At 44.7% G+C, this 26,013-nt stretch overlaps 2 protein-coding genes across 3 annotated transcripts; both read right to left on the minus strand.

The window, feature by feature from the left end:
- Positions 1-298: 298 nt before the first annotated feature.
- ZFYVE27 (zinc finger FYVE-type containing 27) lies at positions 299-13,797 on the minus strand. Of its 2 annotated transcripts, XM_054982705.1 has the most exons (13): positions 13,729-13,797; positions 13,164-13,307; positions 12,408-12,608; positions 11,891-11,961; positions 11,490-11,676; positions 8,884-8,979; positions 8,379-8,491; positions 7,085-7,227; positions 6,060-6,131; positions 5,274-5,412; positions 4,172-4,221; positions 3,714-3,795; positions 299-3,423 (listed from the first exon to the last, which is right to left on the minus strand). In XM_054982705.1, the coding sequence occupies exons 3-13, from the start codon at positions 12,605-12,607 to the stop codon at positions 3,359-3,361; spliced, it is 1,218 nt and encodes a 405-aa protein (XP_054838680.1). In that variant the 5' UTR covers position 12,608; positions 13,164-13,307; positions 13,729-13,797; the 3' UTR covers positions 299-3,358. The 2 variants fall into 2 exon arrangements, with proteins under 2 accessions (XP_054838680.1, XP_054838681.1); XM_054982706.1 differs by lacking the exon at positions 13,164-13,307 and having other exon boundaries at positions 13,729-13,772.
- Positions 13,798-18,743: 4,946 nt separating this feature from the next.
- MARVELD1 (MARVEL domain containing 1) lies at positions 18,744-24,274 on the minus strand. Its single transcript, XM_054984197.1, has 2 exons — positions 20,958-24,274; positions 18,744-19,267 (listed from the first exon to the last, which is right to left on the minus strand). The coding sequence occupies exon 1, from the start codon at positions 24,169-24,171 to the stop codon at positions 23,644-23,646; it is 528 nt and encodes a 175-aa protein (XP_054840172.1). The 5' UTR covers positions 24,172-24,274; the 3' UTR covers positions 18,744-19,267; positions 20,958-23,643.
- Between the last annotated feature and the right edge of the window lie 1,739 nt (positions 24,275-26,013).

Consider the following 26,013-nt stretch of genomic DNA (forward strand, 5'->3'; position numbering starts at 1 on the left):
CTCTAAGTGTGTGTGTGTGTGTGAATGTCCCCTCCCTCCCTGAAGGGAGGCGGCTCATCGCCGCCTCCCCCTGCCCGCCGGGCCTGTTGGCTGCTGCCACCAACCACCATTCCGATATTGCTGGAAACAGCGGGGCGCCCTCCCGCTTTGGCCTTCCCCATTCCGGATCAGAAATGGGACTTGATCGGTTAGAATCGGTGGCCTGGGTTCGGCAGCAGCCCGGATCCACAAACGGCTTAATCGGTATTTTTTTTTGGATCGTGCCCGTCTCTAATTATAACTCAAAGCATTCACAAGATCTCTCAGAAGGATTTTAATAGTATATGGACTTTTAAAAATGTTTGCTTGGTCCCACAGAAGTGGCAGCAATTACAACAACAAAAGAGCTCTCCATCTTCCTCATACACTGACCATTTGTGCAGAGTAACAGCAGCCCTAGCTTTGGGACTCTCGTAAGCAGCCTGCACAAATGGGAGAGGAAAGTAAACAAAAGGTATCAGACAAAATGAGGAATCTCATGATCAGAAAAGCAGATGAAAATACACCATTAATTAAATTGGGAGAATCTTCTCACTGATAAACAATGAATAAAGAGTATGATCTGAACTAAAAAGCTGTTTTGGCCTCCTAATTTGGAGAAAGGCTATGGCCTAAATCCAGCTGGACTTTTCCCCATGTTTCCTGAAAAGCTTTCAATAGCAAGTAAACAACTAAGGGGAATAGAACAAGTTTAGTAAGCCACTTAATAACTACCAGAGACAATCCCTTCCCCAGATACCAAAAACCTAGCAACAAGCACCATTTTGTACCTAATTCATCTTGAATCTCGCCATCTTGGGGATCCTATTTGGATAAAAAGACAGCATGCAGATGCTTTAAAATAAATAAATTAGAATAATTCATACCAACTTCATGTAAAGGTTTCCTCGCTTTAACACAACGTATGTTGAAACATTAGTTACTCAAGTTCAGAACTTTGGGAGTAACCAAAGAGAGGCACAGAAGGAGAGATAATGTGGCTGATACATGAAAGGACATCCAACTGAGCAGCCCTCAGCTTGCCTCTGCCGTCCTTCTTCCAAAAGCACATGCCTTCCAAACTGCATGCTTCTCAAAGCTCAAACCAGTCACTGTAAGATGAATTGTGGCAGAAGGTGATATGAAGGAAAGACTCAAGCACATTTCACTTTTACAAGTTTATAATACAAAGCCTTACCAAAGGTGCTATAGATGAACTGAATTTTTAAAATCCTACAAGTTCTACAGACACTAAACACTCTACCTTTCATTCAACAAGTAGGGTTAGAATCTTTTGTGAGGATTTTTTCAATACAGTTGCTTTGTATTTTAAGAGTACAAGAGAGTTGGTGTAGTCAGGCCTCTGGTCCTCCAGCAATGGCCAAGCAGATGACTCTGAGAAACAGGAAGCAAGAAGAAATTATCTACCTGCCAACTGTACCCCAATATACAGAGAGGTAGTGCTTCTAAAATATGGCAGTCCTATTCGCTAATCAAGGCCAACAGACCTTGGCTTGGATCTAGCGATGTGCAACAGGAAACATAAACTGACTTAGCACAGTTCTGCTTGTTCAAGTTCTTGTGTAACACCTAGCACTTTCCTCCCTATAGATTATAGTGCCCAGAAATTGGTTGTACAAGACCTTGTGGAAGCAGAAACACAAACCATAAGTTTGACTTGGTGCAAGCAGCTACTGAGATCTTTTTCTTATTTATTTACAGTCCACCTTTCTTGCCAAGACTCAAGGCAGACTGCACAGTGTGAGTCAAAGCAAGCAACAGGATGAGACATATGGCTCTAGTGCAAGCAGGATTTTGTGCTAGATCTAACCCATTGATAACAGTATCCTCCATAAATTTGCCTAATACTTTAAGCCACCACCAGTGCTAGCAGAAATGAACTCCATACAGTAAGTTACATATTGTGTGATGGAGTATTTCCTGTGGCCTATCCTAAATAACTTCTGGTCAGATATAACAGTGTTATATACTTATAACACTTGCATTCCTGGATGCTGTCTCCTTGGCTTCACCCCAGACTAAAGGATGAAAAATCCATCACAGTCTCTCCCAGGATAGCCCCCCTCCCCCCCCCCCCACACACACACTCTGTAAGCCATTCTGCTGCACTGGCCCATGCTTGCACACCCTGTGCAGGAAGTTGCCAGTTGTAAGAGGGTAATCCTCTGTGCAAACATTCATACCCTTGCCACTCTCCTTCCTCCTCTATTGCTCTGCATCTCACACAGCCCAGGACAGGAAAGTCCAACCATCAGCATTTGTCTTCCAACTTCTGATGTTTTCTCAACCTAGATGTGCCAATCTCCTCTTTCCTTAGTCTGCAAACCCAGGTTTCATAACCTCCAGTTCATGATTGCATTCAAATGCCCTTCTCCAAACCCTTGTTGCATATCAAATGCTTTTTTAGATACAGGGAGTGCTGGCTCCAATCTCTAAAGAAATTCTTTATTAGTAACAGATACTGTTCTTCTAGAAAGCAGCAACAGTCCAAATACTCTCCACTTCGGTGAGCCACCTCCTACTGAGCAGGCACCCCACATTCCTCTGAGTTTTTTGACTAATGAGAATCCCAGATGTCTACAGAAGTATCTGCTCTCACAGTGCAAGAACGATGGAGGACAATGCCTCATTCCACCTCAGGCCAGACTGAGGAGCTTTAGCTAGCGGCTATCTAGGAGGAGCAAAGTCAATAGCATGGGAGAAGAGAAGGAAGATGTGTCCATATTCAACGCAGGAAGAGAAAGCAGATCCTGCTGCACAACATTCTCAGCTGCAAGGGGACAAACTGTGGGCAACCATCTTTACACAGCAGAGCCAGCTATAGCTGCCATCTGAAGGAAGAACCAGTCTCAGCCTCAGAACAACTGGCATCTTAGTCAACAGTGATACAGACTCTTGTGGATTCCTGGCAGCCCAGATGCCAGGAAGAGCCCTACAAACAGGGGACAGCAGAACTCCTGTGTGAGTAACCAGTGTGGGGGGTGGGGGAGCAGATCAAGCATTCAGGAAGGCAAAGGACTATCTCCTTTTTCTCCCCAGGCTACTAGCAAAGGGGAAGATTACAGTAATCTGACACAGAAAGAACCTCCTATTCAGTTCAGCATGATTGCAGGACCCTTCCCAATCGCTCAAACCGCAAGGGAAGGAAGGGGAGCACACAGGGCACTTAGGAGGTCAAGTGTGCTAGCCAATCCCATCATAGTTCCAGGGAGCAGCCAGGTGAGGGCATAATGCCACTGCTTTGCTCCCACAAGGATAAGCGAGAACAGGTGAAGATGCAGAGCAGATCCAGTAGAGAACAGGACTTGGACCCGGCTTCTCACTTGATGAGCATTTGGTTACATTGTCCGCACACAAAGACGGTTTCCCGCTGGGCATCAGGTGCTGCAGTAGAAAGCATTTGTCAGAATTTTGGGCCCAGCAAGCATTGTGCAGCTTCACACACACACACACACATCCTGCAAAAGAACCTGACAAAAGCTACTTTTGTCCTCATGTACACACTCTGAGAAACAAAAACATCCTGACTTTCTCCTTGCTCCCAGCTCTAGAACTAGCTAGCAAGGCCTGAAGCATTCCCCCCGCAAAACAGAATGTCCATAAAGAAAGCACCCCTGCCCCACACCCTCACAGCCAAACCAACCCCCGTCCCAGATGGAGCCCCTTTCACCCACCTGTAGCCCCCATACAGCTCTTCGGAACTCGGAAGGAGCAACACCTGCTGCAGAAACTGTTCCCGCAGTTGCTGCAATTTCGCTGGTGAGGAGGGAAAAAAAGAGAGAATGAAAGAACAGCTACAGGAACACCACCTGAGGAAGCCCTCTGAATGGGAGGAGGGATGTGCCTTGCCCCAGGAAATGCTGCTCCAGCTCAGTATTCCAGCTGGTGTGCACTCCCTCCCCTTACTTGTTTCCCATCTCAGAGCCAAGAGGACAAAAGGAACGTTCAGAGAGTGCATTAAACAAAAAAACTCCTATCAGATACTCATGATTCTCTTCCCCCCCACCTCCTCCAGTGCTGCAGGAGCCACTCCAGAAAGTCTGCAGTATGGGTCTGGAGTATGCAGTGCGGTGCCTAGACAAGACAGCAGGAAAGGAATGGCGGGGGGAGGTATTCTGGGCCACGGACTTACCCGCTTCTTTAACAAAGAGAAGGTGGCTGAACAGCTGAGACAGTAGTTCCCTGCGAGGAAAGAAAGCGGGAGTCTTGTCCCTGTCCTCACCAGCCCTGGATACAGCCCTTTCCTACCAACACCCTATCACAATCCCCTGCTACATGAAGGAGGGATACTTAGCTCCTCTCTTGACTAACCAATCTCCCCTGTAAATGCCTACCCACCACCACATTTCCCTGGCTTGGGGACCTAGCTGTAGGAGAGGAAGAGAGAAAGGACAAAAGAGGCCAGGCAGGAGGCACTTGCAGGGTGTGCAATGCAATCCTAAGCACAGTTGCACCCTTCTAAGTCTACTGAAGCTTACAGCTTAGGAAAGTAACTCTGCTTAGGGTTGTGTCATATTCTACTTGCTGCCTCTCTACAATTGTCGAGCCCCATGTTTTCACTGTATCACATGATCTTGCCCTCACTTGAGCCTACCCTTCACAAAGTGGCTGTGAGTATGAACATTAGATAACCTCACCAGCACTACCCTGAGCTCTTTCAAAATCAACTTTCCATCTCTTGTGGCTGTAAGGACAGGATTGAAAATAACACCAGATGAAGCCTCAGAAACAAGGGGCTAGGCAGTGGGCAGACAGGTAAGAACTCCATGTGTATCTCTTTGCTTCCCTCCCACATCATCCCCTCACACAGAACAAAAAAACATGCAAAATAAGCCAGCCACTGCAAACTGTGAAGCATTCCTCCAATGCTGAGTGTCTTTTCCACTGGAGGAAGAGCCATTTAGGTTGGAAGAAGGCTCACACTTTGCTGAGCAGAGCAGCTGAATCCACTCAAACATATATGTAAAGAGTGTGCATTTTACACATTTTATATATGCTTTAGAAGGAAGCATTGATTTTTAAAGTACAAAGCTTGTATGGCCTAAGACAGAATGACATTTTTGGCACCCAAGACTTACTTGGCACACTCGCCAGCCCTTACCTCTCCTGTAATAGCTATTGGGCCAAATGCTCCCTTTCTAAACCCCCAACATTATTCAGCTACATTCCCAACAAGATGCACCCACCAGTCTCCCACCATGCCAGTTCCACCACCCCACTTCCCAGACCAGTACCAAGGTTGGAGTAGCGCTTGCGCAGACGCTCTGTCAGTCGCGCCATCTTGATGCGAATCACGTCCTCCTTGGTCAAGAAGGGAGGAACAGTATGGCCTGGCTCAAGCTCTATTAAGCGCTGGGAGACGTCATCATCCTCCTGGACAGGGGCAAAAGCAGAGAAGAGAACTTGTCCAGAAGAAGCCCATATGCAGCGGCCAAGAATACCCTAAGGCAGCAGGGTAAGGTCAGACCGGGAGGCTCTCAGCAGAGCCACTGCCCAAAGGAATAGCTCTAAAGACATGGAGCAGCGAGGATCAGAAAAGCAGGAGGGGAATCCTGAGTCCAGGGAAAGTCACACTCTGTCTCCCACAAGGAGGCTGAGTACAGGAGAAGAAATGGGAACAAAATCAGAGCAAAGGACTCCATGCAAGACAGATGCCAGACATCCGCTGGCATAAGGACCTGAGAGGGGAAGCAGCCTGTGTTTTTAGGTTTATTTGTTTAAATCTGTTTGTTAGATTTATTTGTTTCTCCTTAAGTGAGACCTATAGGGAGGTCCAACCCCAAACTCACCATTGGCAGCAACTGTGTCTCCTACTCCCGCAGCAAGAAGAACCAACAAGAAATGAAGACCAGGAGACAGAAAGCAGTAGGACCCAACCTGTGCCCTCCCCCAGCAAGAGGATGTACATCTACCCTTATTACTCCCTCTTCCTCATATCATGGCTGCTTTTCCTGCTTCACAGCACAGACCATTCCAGGCCTTGAAGCGCCCCCCCCTGCCCCGCCCTCTCTGGCACAGACCTCAATAGCATCCTTGAACTCATTATCAGGCTCCACCTCTTCTGCTTCCTCCACGCTGCCAGGGGTCAGGTCCTGCATGTTACAAAATGAAGGAAGCAAAACACCAAGCAATATTTCAGAGGGTGGTACTCAAACCAGGACGGGCCCTACTCCATTCTAGCTACCCTGATGAATGGGCACATGGAGTTCAAGAACAGACTCCCATTCCCTCCTGAACTTGATTTTTTGGCTAAGACAGCTTTCACTCAAGTCCTCAAGAAATAATGAGAAAGTTTGGAACTCAGTTATAGATACCTCCTAGTGGGGCAAGGCTTGCAGGAGTGAGCAGTGAAGACAACCTGAAGAACTCTGAGTTCAGTTTCTTCTTTAAGATGAATAAGAAAATGTATCATATATATTTTAACTAGCAAAATAAAGGAATTAAACCAGATAACAGATTCAGATCTGTGACTCTACCTCTTAACAGTGGGTTCCAGATGCACCCTAGACTAATTTATCCTCATAACCAACTGGATCTAAAAGGCTTAGCTATCTCCGAACAGTAGAAAAAGAGCGACATTGGGCAAAGGATGACAGCACACACACAAAGTAGTATCCCTAAATACAAGGCCACAGAGTTTCTGGTGCCAGGCCTAGAGGCTGGATTTTGGATAGTTTCTGCCATGATTTATAGTCCTGTCCTTACAGTGGTCTCCATACCTCTTCCATCATCAATTTATTTTGCAGCTAATAACAAAGCATCAGCATGGAGAAAAAGAGCTGAGTAACCACCTCCAGTAGAAGCAAGATGCAAGCTTGCCTTCTGTGCCCTAGTCTGAGATACATGCTGAAAGACCACTGATCTGGAACCAACTGCAAAGAAACCAGCTGATGCATTACTTTGTAGGCCAAGATGAACTAAACCTTTTCTGTTTGCAAAAGAATAAACATTCCCCAACTACCTCCATAAAATATTAAGTCAATTCTCAAAGTGCTTGAAGGCAGAAGATGTTCACATGCACCTCACTGCTCCCTCTGGGACTTACCTCAGTGCTGGTGGGTGTGGGTGTTTGGTCTGGTAGGACTCCAGCCCCACCTTCTCCTGCATCCAGTTCTGCACTCTCTGGACTACTAGACATGGAGGTGAGGCCCAGGCGTTGTTCTACAACTGACTTCAGCTCCAATATCACTTGGGAAAAAGCAAGGGTAAGGGATAGAAAGATGCCCTGGGAGGCCAGGGGGATCTTTCCAGCAGATGGCCCAGGTTTTAGCACTACAGAAACCCTGTTTAGTATTACAGCAAACACCCAGGATGCAGATACTATAAACTAAGCAGTCATACTTAAGTCCCACTCTGGACTGGATCCTAGGAGTCCCCTTCCACTACGTCTTCCCTCAATAGAAAATGACTTTCTGGGGCAGAACAACTTTTCTCCGTGAGAGGAAGCCTTTCTTTGTTGAAGGAAATCTTGGCAGAGAGAATCATAGTACAGTATCCTAGTGCAGGAGGCCAATCCCATCATTAATGAATTTTAACTGAACAGACCCACAACTCCCCACTCATTCCCATGATACAGGAGGAAGATGGCTTATCTACAGGGCTACTGTAGATACTCTCCACAAAACCCAAAATTCAGAGATGGAGGGTTAAACTGCTCCCTGGCACAAGCCCTCCACCCACTTACCTAATGGAGGGGGGGGCTGGTTCATTAGTATTCACTAGTATTCACCACCCTTCTCAGCTGCTGCATTTTAAAGTTACTTCAGGATGAGGACAGGAAGTCTCACCCCACTCCAGAAGGATGCTGGAGAGGGAGCTACACTGCAAATACATTCACTCTTGTTTGCAAGACCTCTGCCTCCATTCAGAAATAAAAATTGCTGAAAGAGATGGAATGTTCTGCTGGAACAAAAATATTCCTGAAACATGCCATTGTCATGGGCTGAATACTAAATGAGTGCTGCTGTAGTCTTCTGGCAGAGCCTCCCATCCAGCAGTTCCCCCGGGACATCTCCCAATGGAAGAGGCTTCCAGTACTAGCAGACCAGAGTTGCGCTCAGGGAATGAATTCACTATTTGGGTCCCAAGAATGCGGGACAATTTGGTATGTGTGCTTGAGGACAGCATGGAGGAAATTCAAACCATCAGAATTTGCTGTCAGCTGCCCACATACCTATCCTGGTTGGGGTCATGATGGAGCTGCCATAGGGGCCCCATGAATCCCACGTACACACAGCAAAGAAAGCCCCATCCTGGGCACTGACTCTGGTCTGACCTTCTCCCCCACATCTCCTATGGGATGGATTAGTATCTGCCTAGATGAAGTGAAATTACCTTACCTCGGTAAAATGCCACGTTGCCCAAGAAAAGGGCATTATTGAGAAGAAAGAAGACCCAGCATAGGGGCAGCAGGTAGAGGACACAAACCAAACCCATCAGAATCCCATAAAACCTGAGCAAGGAAGAAGGGGGTAGGGAAGCAAAAGCCACATGATAGACTTCGGAATCAGCAACACCCAGATATCTAGAGAGGAGCTATGACCTTTCTAATATCTCCTGACTCCCATATATTAAACACAAATACCACCTTCATATGGCCACCTGCCACTCAGTATCTTCCCTTCAAACAATGCAACCTGTTCACCTTCCTCATGGGCCTGGGCAGCAACCCTCTGAACACCAGGATCACAATACACGGCAGGGGAACCCAGGCTCTCAACAAGGTGACCTGGCCTGATCAGAGTAGAAGTAAAGTCCCCCAATCCCTAAAACTAGCAAATCCATGATTACCACCACTTAAGGCAATGATATACTCCTGTGATATACTCCACTAACAACACTTACTGGGAGGACAGAGAGGGGTTCTCCCAGTAGAGGACACGGTAGGCCATCTCACAGCCACCACACAGCCGGCTCAGGAAGGCCTCCAACTGAATCAGGCTGAAAAGAAACAACAGCAGTATTATCCACACACACAATCACACAGACATCCCAACAATCCAAGTTCCAGCTGCTGCACACATGTAGAAAGGCTATCCTACTACCCTGTCAATCCCAAAATAAGCAGACGGAAAAGCCACTGTCAGTGAGCAGAGCCAAAGTGAAAACAGATGCCTCCATCCACCTAAAACATGGCTAGAATGAGCACTGAAGGAGACACCTGTCTCAGCCAACTTCAAGCAGTCAGAGGTGAGCTCAGGAGGAGACTGTATCGCCCTAGCAATTAGAGAGAAAGTCAACAAGGTCCAGTGGACAGAGTGCTGGACTTGACTACAGGGGACCTGGCTTCAGATCCCTCCTAAAGTATGAAAACCTACTTAAGCTACCTTGGGCTGGTCACAGCCATAGATTCCTCATCAGTAAGAAATATTGAAGCTGCAGAATATAGATTGAAAAGTCACCAAGAATGCCACAATTTATTAATTAATTTTAAGTGTTAGATAAGAGATTTTGATCTCTTACAAAAATTAAGACAAGACATAATAAAAACATTTTAATGCATACGTAATGAATCCAGGACATTGAAATATGTCATGCCTAGGAAGATAATCCCAACTCCCAATAGCTGGGTTAGACCTTCTGCATCTGAGAAACCCTCACCTCTGATCACGCGCAAAAGCATGCATACCTAGAGACCAGGCCAAGAAAAACAATAGAGAGGTTGGGCAAAGAAGCATTAAGGCTAAAAGCATGAGAACCTAGATCTTTCATCTTGGATCAGCTCAAGAAATATAATGAGACTGTAGTAGGGAGACTCCTGCTTTCCAGGACCTGGTATATAAGAAACCATGCAGTTCAGTCTAAGAATGCAGGACAAACTGTCAGCTAGCTCTCCCCTCCATACACACCCTTCTTTTTTCACTATACATTCATTCATCTATTTTCTTATCCTATTTAAGTATTCCAGTTCCAATAAACGCCTCACTGGGTTCATTGCACAGCACATTACTGGTGCATTGTAATGGGCTGCAGGAATGAAAAACAAAACCGCAGAGATTTTTTAAAAAAAATTCGTTCACCCTGTAAATTATAGGATTGAAAGGAATCAATTCAGGCGTTTTCCAGAAAATGTCATCTGGAGATCGCTTGTAGCATCCTGTTTTTAACTTTTGGATGGAGCCTGTATTTTCTATAGAAAGGGAATGGGAGGAGGCAGCAATTTGAAGTCCTACAACAATAGCACAGCAAGTCAGGAGATATGTGGACAGTCACTTCATCAAGCTTTGATACTTTATGCAAGCTGCTGGCAAAGTTATCACTGGCATCATCTATTGTTGATAGGAGAGATGCCAATCTAATGCTTGGTCTACATATGCAGCAGAATAAAGTTGTAAACTTCTGAGGCAGTGGAACACACACACACCACTTCCAACTGCATTTTTTTAAATAAAGATGATGCATTTTAAAAAGTTCTGCAAATGAAGACTAGCACAGCCACAAGCAGACTAGATTAGAATCTCTCTCTGCTGTGGGTTTTTTAAAAAAATATTATTTACCTGGATTTTAAATGAGGAGTTTCCAAAAATGGTATCCCTTCTCATACTCTGAAGTGAAATGACCTATTCTACCATCTCAGGAGTCTATCACTTCATTTTGCTTCTTGTGTAGACCAGAATGGACGTTTCTGTCCTGATCAAACAGTAATCTGTCCAGCAGTCCTCAACTCACAAAAGTTCCAGGCATTTCTAAAAGCAGTCTTTCAGAACTCTTGTTTGCACATGCTCACTGAAGTCAATCAGTCAGTTATTAAAAACCTGAAAAACATCAAGAACTAAAAACCAGCTAGACAAATGTATGTGCCGATACTGTGCCCTCCTCATAGGCAGCTAATATATGTACCACATCTGGAGTAATGGCTGCATTTAGCTCTAAATCAATATGTTTAATAGTTCTATCGAGCAACAGAAACACACTTTTCTTTGGAAAAAATAACTGTACAAATAGAAAAGTTGATTAAAATCAATTATTTTAAGATGAGGTTTCTTGCTTGGTGATTGAAATTGATCCACCTTTCTGGAATGAATGAGGATGAACACAGCACAGCACAGACGTGGACCCAATGTAAATACCTAAGACTCCTTTCTCTAGCCCATAGTCTCAAACCCAGGAAGCATACATTAAACTGCCAAGTCAGATGAACGGTCCATTTAGCTCAGTATTGTCATCTCTGACTGGAAGCAGCTATCCAGGACAGTGGGCACAGGAAGGTCTTTCTACAGTATCTACAGTCCAACATTCATTACTTGGAGAGGTCAGGAATTGAATCTGGGACTGTTACCGTGCTTTACCTCTGAGCCATGGCATGTTAATAACAAAGTTTCTACAGCAAGAAGGTGTGATACCCCAAATGGATGAAAAGGAATACTGTAACACAACAGACAAACGTAGGAGTCCTCATCAAACCCACCTTTTCCCATTTCCCACATTATTTCTCCCCCAACAACACTTACAAGCCCTTCACTTCAGCTACAGCCTCTTGCCGTGAAAGCTGAACTTTTCTGACATCCTCACGCCGCACGCTGTGGTACCTACGACGTGCCAGCTCTTCTTCAGTCAGACGGACACGGTATGTCTCCTGTAGGTAGCCCAGCATGGCAGGCACTGAGATCAGGAGGGCACACAGCCCATACCAGGCAGCTGGCACGGAAAGGATACTGAAATTATTAAGTGACCTACTGCTGCCTGCCTAATCAACAGTCAGCCACATCACTACCACACCTCAAACCACCCATCGAAACAAACCTTCCTGCTCACCACTCTGCTGGCCACTTGGTCCAATCCCCCAGGGCATACCTCGTTTCTGAAAGTTAAATCACTCTGATTGCTTAGGTCCCTAGTGCACACTTCTTACCTTCACTCAAAGTCAGCAGAAGAAAGTTGATGCCTAGACAGGTGAGAAGGGAGCAGATAGGCATCTGCCAGCTGTAACACAGATATGATTAAGCATTTTGTTGGAATCCCAATGAAATGTTTCAGCTGCATGAAGACAACAGTGATGGGAGATAGAAAGGAAGTACAAAAGTGGGAAGGCACTCAAATGAAAAGGATACCAGTTTTAAGAAGAATGACCATTAAAGCTCCAGTCATGTATTGGGCTGAGTGCCCATGCACCAGGGATCTTTTACCAAGCTTCAAAGCTAGCAGCAAGTTTTCCTTATGCCCAGTTCATAGTGCCCAATACAGTAATACCTAGGCTCTCTTGGCACCAAACATAGCATACAAGTTCTTAAACGAATACAAGCCTTCTCTCCTCCTCCCACCTACCCAAGCAGCTCTTACAAAAAATGTAGCTTTGTGTGTCCTCATAGATGAGAATAGGCAAAAAACGCTCTCCCCTCACCCCACCCCTGAAGGTATTAGATACCTACCTGAGAAGGAACCACACCCCTTCAACAACATCCTGCAGTGGCTCCAGATACAGCTCAAGCCGCTTGTAGGACACCACTAAATTGAAGAGGTCCAATGAAGGGGGCTTAGGAGATGAGGGAACAGGCTGGGAATCAGGTGCTGTTGGGCTATCCAGCCCATTCCCTGCGGCGGTCCCACTTTCACGCTCTGATGCCTGCATACTGTAGATGGAAAGATGAGTGGATGCCAAATCAACAAACCCCAGCAGTCATTAAAAAACACCCCATGAAGAAAACAGCCTTAGAGGACATCCACACTACCCCAACAGCCCCAATAATTCCATACTAAGTTTCAGCAGGCAGACAGTACCAAAACACAGCCCCTTTAGTTCTAGGTGACCTTCTCTTTTAGACTTCAGCAGGGAGTAAACAGGATAATCAGAGCAGGGAAAGAAGTTGCTGCCCACAGTTTGGTGAAGAAGCGGGGCGGGGGGGGGCGCACCAAGGCAAAATGAGGGTGAAGAAACAGATGGTGCAGAAGAGGAAACTTTAATAATAGTACAACCCCTATGCATTTTGTAACTCACTCTATAGGGTACAAGCAGAGTTTTCAAACAGGGGAAAGAGGATGCTGCCCACAGTCTGATGCCAGATACATGGAATCACATCTTTATAGTCTTTACTAATCAGTCTGAAATAATTACTATCCCTGGTTCCATAATGACAGTCACAAAGATACACTAGAACTTCTGCACAATCTTTTTTATTACTTCTTACCTACAGCAATAAAGCGGCGCCAGGAGGGCAGGGGCAACTCTTAGGAGGGTATAGAGGCACAAAGGCAGGCAGCCAGGCTTTGTTCTGAATTTCGGCTACTACAGACAATCCTATTCGTGGGGTCATCGAGCCCCTTTCTCCAAGCTGGAAACCAGAAACAAACGGGAGCTTCTCTGACCTGCCTATTTAGCGTGCAAAACGACCTAGACTGAATCGCCAATCTCCTTTCTTTGGCTGGAAAGCCTCCTCCGGCTTTAACGGACAGGGCCGCAGAAATTCAGCAGGCGAAATGCCCCCATGCCAGGCAGACCCCCCACCCCCGGCGCTAAGATCCCGCTTGCCGGGCAGTTGCTAAAGGCACAGGGGCCCTTGCAGGGAAGAGGTGACCGCCTAGACCCCTGCCCAGCCTCGAGCACACAACACGCGCCCCCTTCCTGCGAGAAGCACCGGCGCCCAACTGCCAGGGAAAGGGAGGCGCGGCGCTTCGGCTCCCCCGGGCCCGATCCACAGCTGCCGCAGCCCCAAATATGGGGAGAGGGCGGGGCCTCCCGCTGTCCGGCCTCACCCCTCGCTCCGAGGCGCCCCAGCCACCGCCACTTCCTGGGCAGAAAGACCCGGCTGTGCCGGAGCTCAGCTGCGCAGCGCAGGCTTTGCTGGGAGCGGCGGTCCGGCTCTCCCATCTGATGCGGCCAACCAATCAAGGATCCAAGGAAGCCGCCCTTCTCCCCGCAGAGCTCCACCTCCGGTTGGGAAAGAGCCGCGTCGGCTTGAGCCTGGGCGACGCTCGGCCCATCCTCCAGCAATTCCTTCGCCTGGTTTGCCGGCCTCTCACGTCACACCCTGCTTGGACAGCGCCAGGCCGTAGAGCTGAGCACGGAGAGGGAAGTCAGCCTGAGCGCTCCCCCCCCCCATCCTGGCCTGTCGCGTCCGGGAAGTTGGCATGCTTTGGACTTAACCTACCCGTGCCAGTCCGCGCTGGGGCTAGAGGAAGGCCGCGGCACAACCCTAATATCGACGGGTGGGTTTGGGGACCCAGTGAGCCTCGCGCACTGGAGCGTGCTCCAGAAAAGTACGAAAGAGCCCATCGTTTGCTAGTAGGCTGAAATCTGAAGAGTGCTGCATATAGCGGCAAGACTAGAACAAAAATGTCCTGTGCTGATAACATAAGTGATACCTTGCTAGATCACACTAGTAGTCTGTCTGCTCCAGCATAGTTTCACAAAGCAACTGCCCGATTTCACTGGACAACCAACAAACGGGGTGCGGTAGCCAAAGCCTTTTCCTGATGTTGCCTCCTAGTACTAGTATTGAGGTTTACTGCTCCTGGATGTGGAAGTTCCGTTTAGTCATGGTGAATGGCCATTTATGGACCTCTCTTCCATTCATCTGTCTTGTTAAAGCTACACAGCCATCAATATCTTCACTAGCAGTGAATTCTACCATTTAATTCTTGGTGCTGTGAAAAAGTACATTAGCAGCAAGCAAAAATGAAGGGGAAATGAATGGAATGGGGTAGTTTCCAGCCAGCCATAGAAGCCCAGCAGGAGTAAGCACTTACAGTACCTTTCACTATAAAGAAGGAAATCAGAAAGAAAACTGGTGTTCAAACATTTTGAAAATGCATCCCGTCCATTCTCATTCATCATACAAAATATTTGAAATAAACAAATGAAGGAAATGCTTAGGGCTGCTTTGTGTTATAATCATACAGTGGCCAAGTATGCGGAGGGGACTGATATTTAGGAAGACTTGGTTCAATCTGAGTCTTGCCTATGTCACTTTAGAAATGAAGGTTGGCACTGTCAGAATGGAGAGTTATCAAGGTAATAACAAATCCCACAAGGATAGTGTTGTTATTACCAAAACAAGAAAGAGCTTTATGGTATCTTAAAGACTAACACATTTGATATGGACTACTCTTTTCTGAGGCACAGCCTACTTCATGAGAATCATGAGGTTACCCTAAATTGACAGAAAGATAAACATGAGTACAAACAGATCTTTGGGGAAAAAATTAATCCACCACCTTGATGTAAAAGCATGTGAAACTACACTAGAGTTGCCAGCCTCCAGTAGCTGGAAATCTCCCAGAATTACAATGGATCTCCAAGTCACAGAGATCAGTTCCCCTGGAGAACATGGCTGCTTTGAATGATGGACTCTATGGCATTATACCCTGCAGAGGCTCCTCCCCTCCCCAAACCCTGCCCTCTCTAGGCTCCACCCCCAAAATCTCCAGGTATTTTCTGACTTGGATCTGGCAACCCTAAACTACTCACAAAAATAATCAGCCTCAATCAAGCAATATTTTGGCATGGCATTCTCAGGGTGGCATCATGAATATATTGCTTGATCCCAGTTTGGCAACTCCTCTGATTTTGTATTCATCACCTGGGTTTTCCAAAGGGGTTCTATTTCTGATGTCAAGCCAGACAATTGTAATGTTTAGATGCAGCTTAGTGTGTTCTGTAATCACTAGGAACAAGGCCAGGAACTGGACACAGGATTTAGCATTCTGAGAATCTCGGGTGGGTGGGGTGCACATGTCTTAAAATCAAATATTTTGTTTGCTTAGCCTAGAAGACAACAAAAGCACCCATGAGCAATACCGGGTGAAATCTCAAAAAGGTGGTGGGGAAGGTTCTCCCCACCACTGCACCTTGTTAATTTGTTTTATTATTTGTATATTGATTTTAGTTTTTGTTTTTATCGATTTTAACTGTTCACCGCCCAGAACCCCTGGGGATGGGTAGTATATAAATTGAATAAATAAATAAATAAAATAAATAAAATAAGTAGGACAATTGGTGGGAATAAGTAAGACGATTAGTAGTCAGAGGGTGGAGCTTCAGTCCTTTTCAAGGCTTCCTATCCCTCCCAGACCAGGAGAACAAGCAGGGCTTTTTTTCTGGGGAAAGAGGTGGTGAAACTCAGTGGGTTGCCCTTAGAGAAAATGGTCACATGGATGGTGGCCCCGCCCCCTGATCAGGGGGCGGGGCCACCAGCCATGTGACCATTTTCAAGAGGTTCCGGAACTCCGTTCCCCCGCATTCCCCCTGAAAAAAACCCCGAGAACAAGTCATTTAAGTTGGGCTGTTTTAACGGTTTTATATTTGTAGTACAGATACTGAAGTGCTGTTTCTTTTCTAAGCCCTGTAGGATTTGAGTACACACCTAATAGAGACCTACAAGATTTTCAGGGTGTAAGTCCCCCCCCATTTTCTAATTTTTAAATTTTGACTTCAATTTGGATCATAAAGGTTTAACATGGAATATTAATAGGGTGAATGCCCCTCAAAAAAGGGGGGGAAGCATTTCATTATTTGAAAAACCTAAAACAGGACATTATCTGTTTACAAGAAACTCACATTAGAAAAAGGAAATAAAATATTCAGGTTATAAAGCATTGTGTGAAGAATTTATTTCAGCAGATATTAAAAAGAAGAACAGTTGTTTTGTATATTAAACTACATTTAAAATTTAATTTAGTACTGAGTGATGAGCGACCATGGAAGAAACGTCGCTGTAGGGGTTAATTTACGTTATGGGTTAGACAATGATGGTGGGAATTTATGCCCCAAATGAAAATAAAACTGGATTTTATAAAAAACGTATGGACTCTTCAACAGACAGTTTTGGTTTTGACAACAGAGGTACCATTCAAACAAGGGTAGAAAGCCATATCTAGATTTATATGGCTCCTCCCTCCTGCTGCTTGAGCACACCTGTAACCTGCAAGCACAGACCAGACAGTCATTCATGTGGCACCAGATGACTTTTACAGTAGCAACTGGGTGACAGCAGAGCAGTGCTACGCCAGGGTCTTCCCCTGGTTTACTCACTGTACATATAGACTGAGAGAGAACTGAGAAGGATGATATGGTTCTGCTGTCCCTAGGCATTGATCCATGCCTTCAGTGTATGTGTAATGCATTACCCATGTATATATAATGCACTGAAGCAATCACAATACTCTGGTGAGATGGGATTGTATAGCCATACATGCTGCGAGAGCATCTGTTCATTTTGATGTTTTACTTCTTGTTTCTACTGATACGTTGATTTCTGTTTTGCTCTTTGGAGTTCACAGGATTGTCACTACATGGCACTGACAATACCCTGTATTCATGGCTGTTGATATACCAAGATCATAGGGCTGAACTATTTATCAGAAGGCAACCCTAATTGCAAACTCTTCTTAAAATGCTTGTAGCATTCACTTCAAAATATGGCTTGGACTCTTATTTCTAATGCTTGAAGAGTGCTCCCAGAAACCAAGATGCATGTAGGTTCTTCTTCAAAGATAAGCTTGTCCAATAATAAGAAATACCTTCATTTCTCAGCATGCCCATCTACCCCTAGTAAACTATGGCATGGCTCCTTGACCATCTGCTAACTAAGGAAGTAGCAGGGTTTTATGCTGTTTAGTGCCTGACCTTTCTCCACTCATTTGTTCAGAGGCTGCTCTGTTCTTCCTGCCTGAAATGTCAAATGCCAGAATATCCATTTCTCCCTTTAAACTGGCTAAGAGGCAGCCGAGACAATTTGGAGAGATTTTCTTGGGATATGTGGGTTTCTTGAAGGCTTGGATTCATGCTTTCTCTCACCCGTCACATACTTGTTCTGAGCTGATCAAACTGTGCCACACTCCACAAACTTCTGCTGCTGCAGCATGGGCTAGTGTGAATTGTTTGGACAATGCACAATGACATAAATAGTCAAAACAGAGCTGCTGCTAGGAGAATTGCAGGGTGTTTGTTCCATTCTTTGCTTGTCCGGTATCATGTCCCAGTATATACCAGTATTACTAGAATACTGGTCATTTCTCCTTGATTCTGTCCTGATTCTGCTAGATCATAGTCCTGAAAATAATTCTAGTGTTGCAATTTTTAATCAACAATCAACCCCTTTCAGAATACAGGACTGTTCTAAATGTTTCAGGAAAAAAATGAACGTATGGCATTTGAACTGTTCAAATGTCCATGTTGTTCCCTGCTCTCTCATGACTGCTAGTCAGTACTCATATGTGCCAATTTCAGAGGTCCCTATCAACGTCTTGACAATGTGATGGTAGCAACACAGCGCCAATAGAATAATTTGCCATTTACTTAAATTGAAACAAATTAATTAAGATCAATATGTCAGAGTAAATTATTAATATGCGAGTTGTGGAAAACTATGGGATTGTCCCTGACTTTACAGATGTTTTAGGTGGCAATGAAAGCCTAATTTGAGGGCCATTTAAGACAGACCTCTCTCATTCCTTACAATTGTCTACTCTGTCATGGTCATATCTGACATAGGAGTACTGTAGTTTCTCCACACAGATCAGTTAGTGATAGTTTCAAACAAAGAATCTGAAGCATACATCTATTAGTATAGATGTATACTATAGAAACATCTATTAGCAGCTTCTCTTCATGACAATCAAAAGTACATCCTCAATTTGCAAAAAAGAATTTCTCTTCTATTTGACACTCTGAGGGTGTACCCCTTGGTAGGCCCCTGGATTTTGGAAGAAATGTCCTATTATGAAGACAAAAACACAGTCATTCTATCCACAGATCAAAAATCAAAAGCTTTTGCTCCACACACAACTTTATTAAAATGTATATTACTTTAAAAATGGATAGAAAAGTCTGAAATGTAACCTTTGGGACACATCCATATTCAGAGTAGATTTTTGTGTAGAAACTGATGACAGGAGTCAGAATCAAATTGTGGAATGTTGAAAAGGTAGAATTGGCAGAAAAGCCTTAAATATCTGAGCCAGCCTCATTTGACAAAATGCTTCTCCTCCCACCATGACAGCATCAATTTCTTTTCCCAAATTAGTACAATGTGACAGGAGGTACTAAAAACTGAACTGATGTCACAGCCATTGTTCAGATTTACTCCGCATTGCTCTTGAGGCACAAAGCAGAGAATCTGCAAAGCCCCTGCCTTCCCTCCCCAAAACAAAACAGATGGTGTGAGTCTAACACAGCCGCACTCTCTCTCCATTCTTCTCAGTGGCTTCCTAAAGTGGGCAGATGGAGTCCTCTCAAGATGAAGTCCTGTATTCAGCATGGTTAAGGCTCAGGACTTAATAGCTTCCTCACCACCTGGAAGGAAGACAGTCATTGACAATTAAAATAGGTTAGCATCATTCTTACTGGCAGTGCCCTTCTTACAGTATAATGCCCTCCTCTCAAAATAACTGCCTTGGCTTACAGTGCCTTCTACTCTGGAGGAAAGACAATGACCCATTTTCTCCTCTCTACTCTTATGTTGGTCTGCATCAGGCAAGGTTAATTTCCTGTTCAGAGGGAATTTTCATTCTTGCAGTCCAGATGGGAATGGTCCAGTGAAAGAGACCACTGATTCTCACTAGCTACCAGTGTCAGGGATCTGCTGGGTGTTGTTAAATGGGAACCCTAGAATTTAGGGCATCATGTCCCCCCCAGCCTAAATCCAAGTTAAACTACACAGAAGCACTGACTGCAATACCCTTTGGGAGCAAGAGCTAGGTTAAGTAATTTGTGGTAAGACTGGACAAAGTTTAGATGTTCATTCTTGAAAGTCCCTCTGCATGAATATCTAGAAAATGGGAGGGGACACTGCTTATGCAAAGTAATAATGAGAATAGAAACTGCTACTTGAAACAACATACAAGATTAGTCTGAAAGGAGATGGAACACAAGTGATTAAGAATGGTTAAATCTTCTTGCCCTGGTATGCCTGAGTGGATAGACAAACTGTACGAATATGCACCAATGGCTAAACTGACTCCCTATGAGCATAATAGACCAATACTGGAATTCCAGAAAAGGTGGAAGGATTTCTTTGATTACCTAGCTCAAAACTAAGAAAAAAACTAAGAGTAGTTAATATGGAAACAGAGTAATCATAAGTACATAGACACATTTTAAAATGCTGAGTATAAATTATGGAAGAGATAACTGATTAAAAACTATTGATATTAAAGTTTGGGTATAAGGAATCAAGGAGAGGGAGAACTCTTACATAGGCAAGTTGTGCTGTTGCGTATTTCAAATATATTTCTCTGTTGTCACTTAAATGTAGTGCTTTGTATTCTGTATGAGTTTCTATGCACATTCTATTGTCATTTCTATTTTGTTTTCAAACAAAACTTTATTTTTTTAAAAAATTGCTAAATCTTGCTTAAACTGTTTCTTCACATGTACACATGAAAGTAAGCTGGTCTTGGAAGAGATATGAATAGATATGTGCTGGAGAGACTGGGAAGATGGCACACCTCATTGAAAGCAATATAAACATTTGCAAAAATATGATCCATCTTGCCAATGGAAGCTCAGAGCACTCCAGGAAGTGAGAAACTCCCAAGTGTGTTTCTACACTCTCCATCGAAGCAGGAGCTAAACAAGGCACAACCTGCAGTGTCTGCTTCCTCCTTGCCACTCCTGAGAAGAGCAGGCACACTCTATACTTGTGAACAGCTGGCCTCCTTGTGAACAGCTGGTGAGGTAATAAAATGTTTTTGTATATTTTCCCTTAATAATTTGCTAGTGCTTGAAGAAAGTACTATTGTATTTAATAAACCTAAATAAACCTAGATTTAATAAATCTAAGCAGTTGTGTACATTATTGGCATTGATCTCACTAGAATCCTAGAAAGCACCTGGAGCTCTTGTAACTGACTGAGCAGAGCAAAGCAGTGTCACAGCATACTACCATTCTCCCCCGCCCTACAAGAATTAGGACTGCTTTCCAGCTGCCTCCTTATCTGTGATTTAAAGTCCCTCCCCCCACCCCCAAATCCTGGTTTCTTACCTCAGAGAAGGCAAGGTATCAAAGGGTCTCCTCTGGCCACAGGTCTTTACAGAAGCCACTTCCTCTGACCACAGAGCTGTCTTGGGCGGATCAAGGGGAAAGGGCGTGGATTCCTTTCAAAGCAATTGGCAGGCAGACAGTAGTTCCTCCATGTCCAACACTAAGAAATATCTTTGGCATAGGCCAGAAAGGAGAATTAAAACAGCTGAAGGCAATGTGTTTGTTGACATACAGAATAGAAAAATGTCAATAATGTCCAGAGGCTGAAGAAGAATTCTTTGGTGTCTTGAGCAGGAGGACAGGCAATGTGGACTTCTGGGGGAGTTCTCAGTTTCTCTGCTGAAGCAATTACATTTACCAGCCTGTGTGGTGTTGCTGGAATATAGTCTCTTGCCTGGGTGAAAAAGAGTCCAGCAAAAAAAAGAACCATCTCCACCATTTGAAAACTACTGGAACAAAAGGCACATTAGTTGTAGTATCTTGGGAAAGGCATTTATGGCAGCTGCTAAACCAATTTGACTAAGACCAACAGCAGGTTTGTTTGCAGGGATCCTTTACTTGGCACTTCAATATTTCAGAGGGATCTCCAGGTCAGGAGCTGAAGTCCAAAGTGTATACCAGTCTAGTTGCATGAATGCTCCAGGAATCCAGTGCTAGAATTATTATGGCTGTCACACACAAATAATTTCCAACTCTCTCATATGATATGGAAATGTAGTTCCATATAGCAGTGCTCCGATCTGTAAATACACCCCAGTATGGATACATATCCTATCTGAGGCCTTCAATAAGATGTAACTATTTATATTGGTTGTTGAAGTATTTCTTTCCTTTGGACCATATGTCAGCTTTTAGAGTAATCACATTTCCCCCCAGGGTCTCTCCAACTGCAATTCCTGCTTGCACATTTTTCTTCAAAGTTTATCTTTTCATTGTGCCTTAGAGGTGCAAAATTCCATGTGTTCTCCTACTTGTGGAAGGCATTATCTCTGTGCTTCATACAAAATACATTGAATGGGCTTCTCTAGGTTATGAAGAGAGTAGGATAACCCTGGCGCAGAAGACTGCAAGAGCCTAATTGAGAGTCCAGCCTGAATTTTATTTATTTAATTTATATCCTGTCTTTCTCCACAGAGGGGACCCAAGACAACTCACATTGTTCTCCTCTCCTCCATTTTATCCTCACAACAACCCTGTGAGGTAAGCTAGTCTGAGAGTATGTGAGTGGTCCAAGGTCTCCCAGCAAGCTTCCATGGCAGAGCAGGGATTTTAACCTGGGTTTCCCAGATCCTAGTCCAATACTCTTAACCACTACACCTCATGGGCTCTCAAATCTGGAATGTTACTCTCACTTATTAGGAAGGGTTATTCTTACATGGGAGCATGATCTTGGTATCTCAGGAGTCAAGGACTGAAGTACAAATCTACCTAAATATCTCCTGATTGCCCCCACTGGAGACTGGTCATCCTAGCCAGCTTAGGTGGGGGCCTCATATATAAATCAGTCTGGTCCTAACCTCAGTTGATCACAAGCACTTCTTCTCTGCCACAAGGGGTCTCTTTTCTGCGTGGTTGCATCACCAACGCCTCCCACAATCATTTAGCAGAAGGCTTCAAATGTTCCATGTTATCCATGACTGATTAGTCTGTGAGTTGGCTTCCTTGTTCATAAACCAGTGGATCCTGAGGTTTTGTGGAAATGATATATGAACTGATATAGAGAATAACAAAATCATGTGGTCCATCAAAGGGAGGGCTTAATTTAAGAGAATTTACCAGAGCTCAGAACTGAACCATGCAAGCTCAGTCCAGGAACCTCTCTCTAGTATCAGATCTGGGACATATAATATAGCAGTAACAACAAAGAGAATATCTCTGAGAATACACAAGGAACATTTCCCTCATATCTCAAGCGGGAGAGCCCATGGGCTGGCTTATAAGGCAGAGCATCCAGGTAAGAGAACCTGGAAGGTGTGATGCTGTGGTACAAAGGCTACAATATCCACATCAAGATCCTATCCAAAATACAGAAGTTATTTTAAAAGCTATTACTTATAAATGTATGATTAAAAACAGAGGGCAAACAAAAGAAGGCTTTGGGGGTGATATCTAAATTCTATTGTGCTATAAAATAATAAACCAGAGGATCAGCCCAAAAGATTGTAATTCAGTAGTTCAATTAAGTCACTGAATTAATTCAGTATGTCAGGGGGTATTATATATGAGGCATAAATATATATGTATTGACAAGGACTACAAGCTAAACTGAAGTTGCTCTTGTAAGAACTAAGAATCACATTGAATGATCATGAGTTTCCAGGGCTCCCTGCGGCACTCACTTGCATCACAAGCTAAGCCATACAAAACCCTCCAAAACCCAGAAGGACCCACCTGTCATGTGAAGGAGGAAGAAAAACAAGAGGGACCTACAATCTGGCTCCCAGATTTCATCTAAAGGACACAGCAGTTACAGTTCATGGTCACAAAAGCCTGCTTCCATCTTCTAGTGAAGGGGTCAGATTCTCTATAGGGAAGTCAATTGATGTCTTGTCTCTTCATCAGGAAGGCTATTTGGTATATCTGGAGTATGGAGCAATCTGACTGTAGGGATAACGTGTGAGGCTTGTCCTTCTGTTTGAAGCAGGGTGCGTCTATCCCTGTGTATCGATCTGTCTTTTTGCATCTTTCAGATGATGTCATTGTGCCCCTGGGAACGGCGTATCAAGCAGCAGAGTCCTGAAAGCAGGTATAAGATGGCAGCAATGCCTGCAAAGACGGCAGCACTCAGGTAGGCACTGTAACTGCAGGGAAACTTGTAGGCACTCACGTTGCAGTAGCTGACACTCTGCGCCTTATGGCCCATGATGCCTGCAGCAGCAGTGAAGAGAACCACCCCAAACAGCAGATCATGCACTATATTTGTGATGAGCCAGCGGCTCCCCAACCCTGGCACCAGAGCCCAGCGGCCCACTAAACAGAGCCCAAAGATTGCCAAGGTGAGCAACCACACAAGGACCGCAGCAAAGACCGCAAAGTAGGTTGCCCCTTCATACTTGTGCGCTGCTAAAGTAATCCAGCAAACAGCACCGGCCACCAGCTGCGATATGCGCAATCCTCCCAACAGACTTCGCAGGAAGGGCCAGTTCAGGCTCAAAGCTTCTCTGGAGTGTGGATAAGGTGGTGGAGGTGAGGAAGGGGGTGGCGGAAGAGGCATACTGTCTATGAAGAGCACGAGTCAGGCCTCCAGTCCCTTCTGCAGCCCAGCGGAGTTTTGCTCTCTTCTTCTCAGGCACTTCCTTTCCTTGCAGCTGCCAAACATCTGCAGCTTAACGGTCTTTCCTACACTGGGGCCTCTCAGCTTCCCGCCTCTGCCCCTCCCTGTCCATCCAGCCCCTCCTCTTCTCTGGGTGTCTCTCTTTCTCCCTCTCCCTGTTCATCTTTTTACTAATAACTGGTTCCATCTCTCCTCCGCACCCCTGCAGTCCCAGCTGAGCATTTACACTGGCTTTTTGGCACCAAAATTTTCTCTGTTCCATAACCACTAGCAGCCAGTCTGCCTCTTGAGCTCTGCCTATGCAGAACGGTTGGCACGCAGGCACAGAGTTCTGCCTCACCCTGGTATATGGAAAAAGGCCCAGGTATGGTCTCTCAGCAAACACTGCGCATTATGGACTGCTTTAGTACTTCTGACCCTGGTCTGCTCCCCCAAATGGTGTGGCCTGCCTATCACAACTCTGAGAGGCATGTTCTAAAGAGGTATGTGTGTGTGGTGGGGGGACAGGCGGGTTAAAACAAGTAATGTATACTTCCTTTTCTTACACTTCTGCCCTAATGTGAAACATATCTGGCATGCTTGAAACTGATGCTCACACATTTAAATTCCCTTCAGCATTTCCTAGAATGTCCCAAAAGCAACCTCTGAGCTGCACACAAAATCCTTTCAGGCTTTTATCAGCCTTCACTCTATTCACTGAGGAATTCAAGTCCTAATCCCAGAGTCGATCAGTTTCCATTAGCACTCCATTTCATAATCACACATATAAAGCTGCACAACAAAACAAGATACAAGCCTACACTTGGACTCATAGTTTAAGGATGCAGTTATTATCATCTGACATGGTCAGCTTATCAAAGCACCTGTGTCTCAGGTGAGTGACCATGAATTTTCCTATAGTAGGCCTTTACAGATTTGCTTTGGCTTTAGGAGCCAGCCCAAAAATTTAGAAGCCAGACTTATTTTTCACCCTTAAGGGTTTCATATAGTAAGGACCACATTTTTTGAATTACTGCTACCACAAAACCTAATCATAATCTCTTCACGGTTTCTTGTGACAAAAGTGTCATAGTACATAAATGAACACAGAAGTGCCTCTGGTTGTCATCACAACAACAAAAAGTTAACCTTTAACTCTAACATAACTCCCAATTTCTCATAATTTCATTACTGCTTTAAAAGTTCCATTTATCCGAATAATGGAGACAGTATAGAAAGCAACTGGTTCAGAGATGAATTCATCCAACACCACTGAAAGCTATAAAGTTAGCATATAAACAAGCAATAACGAGAACTTCCGGGACTTGCAACTTTTATGTTATACAACAAACCATATTGATAGAAAATTATAAATACGCTTTGTATTTCTACTGAGGATCTCCACAATACCCTCAATAAAATAATTGCTGAAAATATTAGGTGCCACAATGAAATTTCTAAGCACGGTGACCTGACACCTGGGATTTTTCACATCCTGACCTAGAACATCAGCTTTTATTCTCAAAATTCATAAGCTACCCCCACAGGGCTTAATAATATATTGTCCTCATGTGTCTCTCCCACCCATCTTCAATCCTGTTGATCGCATGTAGATAACAAGTTCCCTGAAAATTGGTTCTCAGATGCTCAGGGGCCTGATTTGGATTAAATCCCAACCTGAAACTGTCACTAGGGAGACTCTTGGCCTGTTGGGATCTACATGTAAGCTTCCCCAGCAGAGCAAATAGCAGCTTTTGGAAGCCATTTCAGGTTGGGAAAATAGCACAGGGCTTAAGCCCCTCT

This window comes from Eublepharis macularius, chromosome 6, assembly GCF_028583425.1.
Source record: "Eublepharis macularius isolate TG4126 chromosome 6, MPM_Emac_v1.0, whole genome shotgun sequence".
In the NCBI taxonomy this organism is placed as follows: domain Eukaryota; kingdom Metazoa; phylum Chordata; class Lepidosauria; order Squamata; family Eublepharidae; genus Eublepharis; species Eublepharis macularius.

Bases quoted from the DNA above. Each gene is read 5' to 3' on its own strand.
- ZFYVE27 (XM_054982705.1), bottom strand. From the start codon at position 12,607: ATGCAGGCATCAGAGCGTGAAAGTGGGACCGCCGCAGGGAATGGGCTG. The intron at 8,492-8,883 runs GTAAGTGTTGTT...TTCCTTGCTCAG, and splicing joins AACCCCTCTCTGTCCTCCCA to GTTTTATGGGATTCTGATGG. The intron at 4,222-5,273 runs GTACTGGTCTGG...CTTTCCTCGCAG, and splicing joins CAAGCGCTACTCCAACCTTG to GGAACTACTGTCTCAGCTGT.
- MARVELD1 (XM_054984197.1), bottom strand. From the start codon at position 24,171: ATGCCTCTTCCGCCACCCCCTTCCTCACCTCCACCACCTTATCCACAC.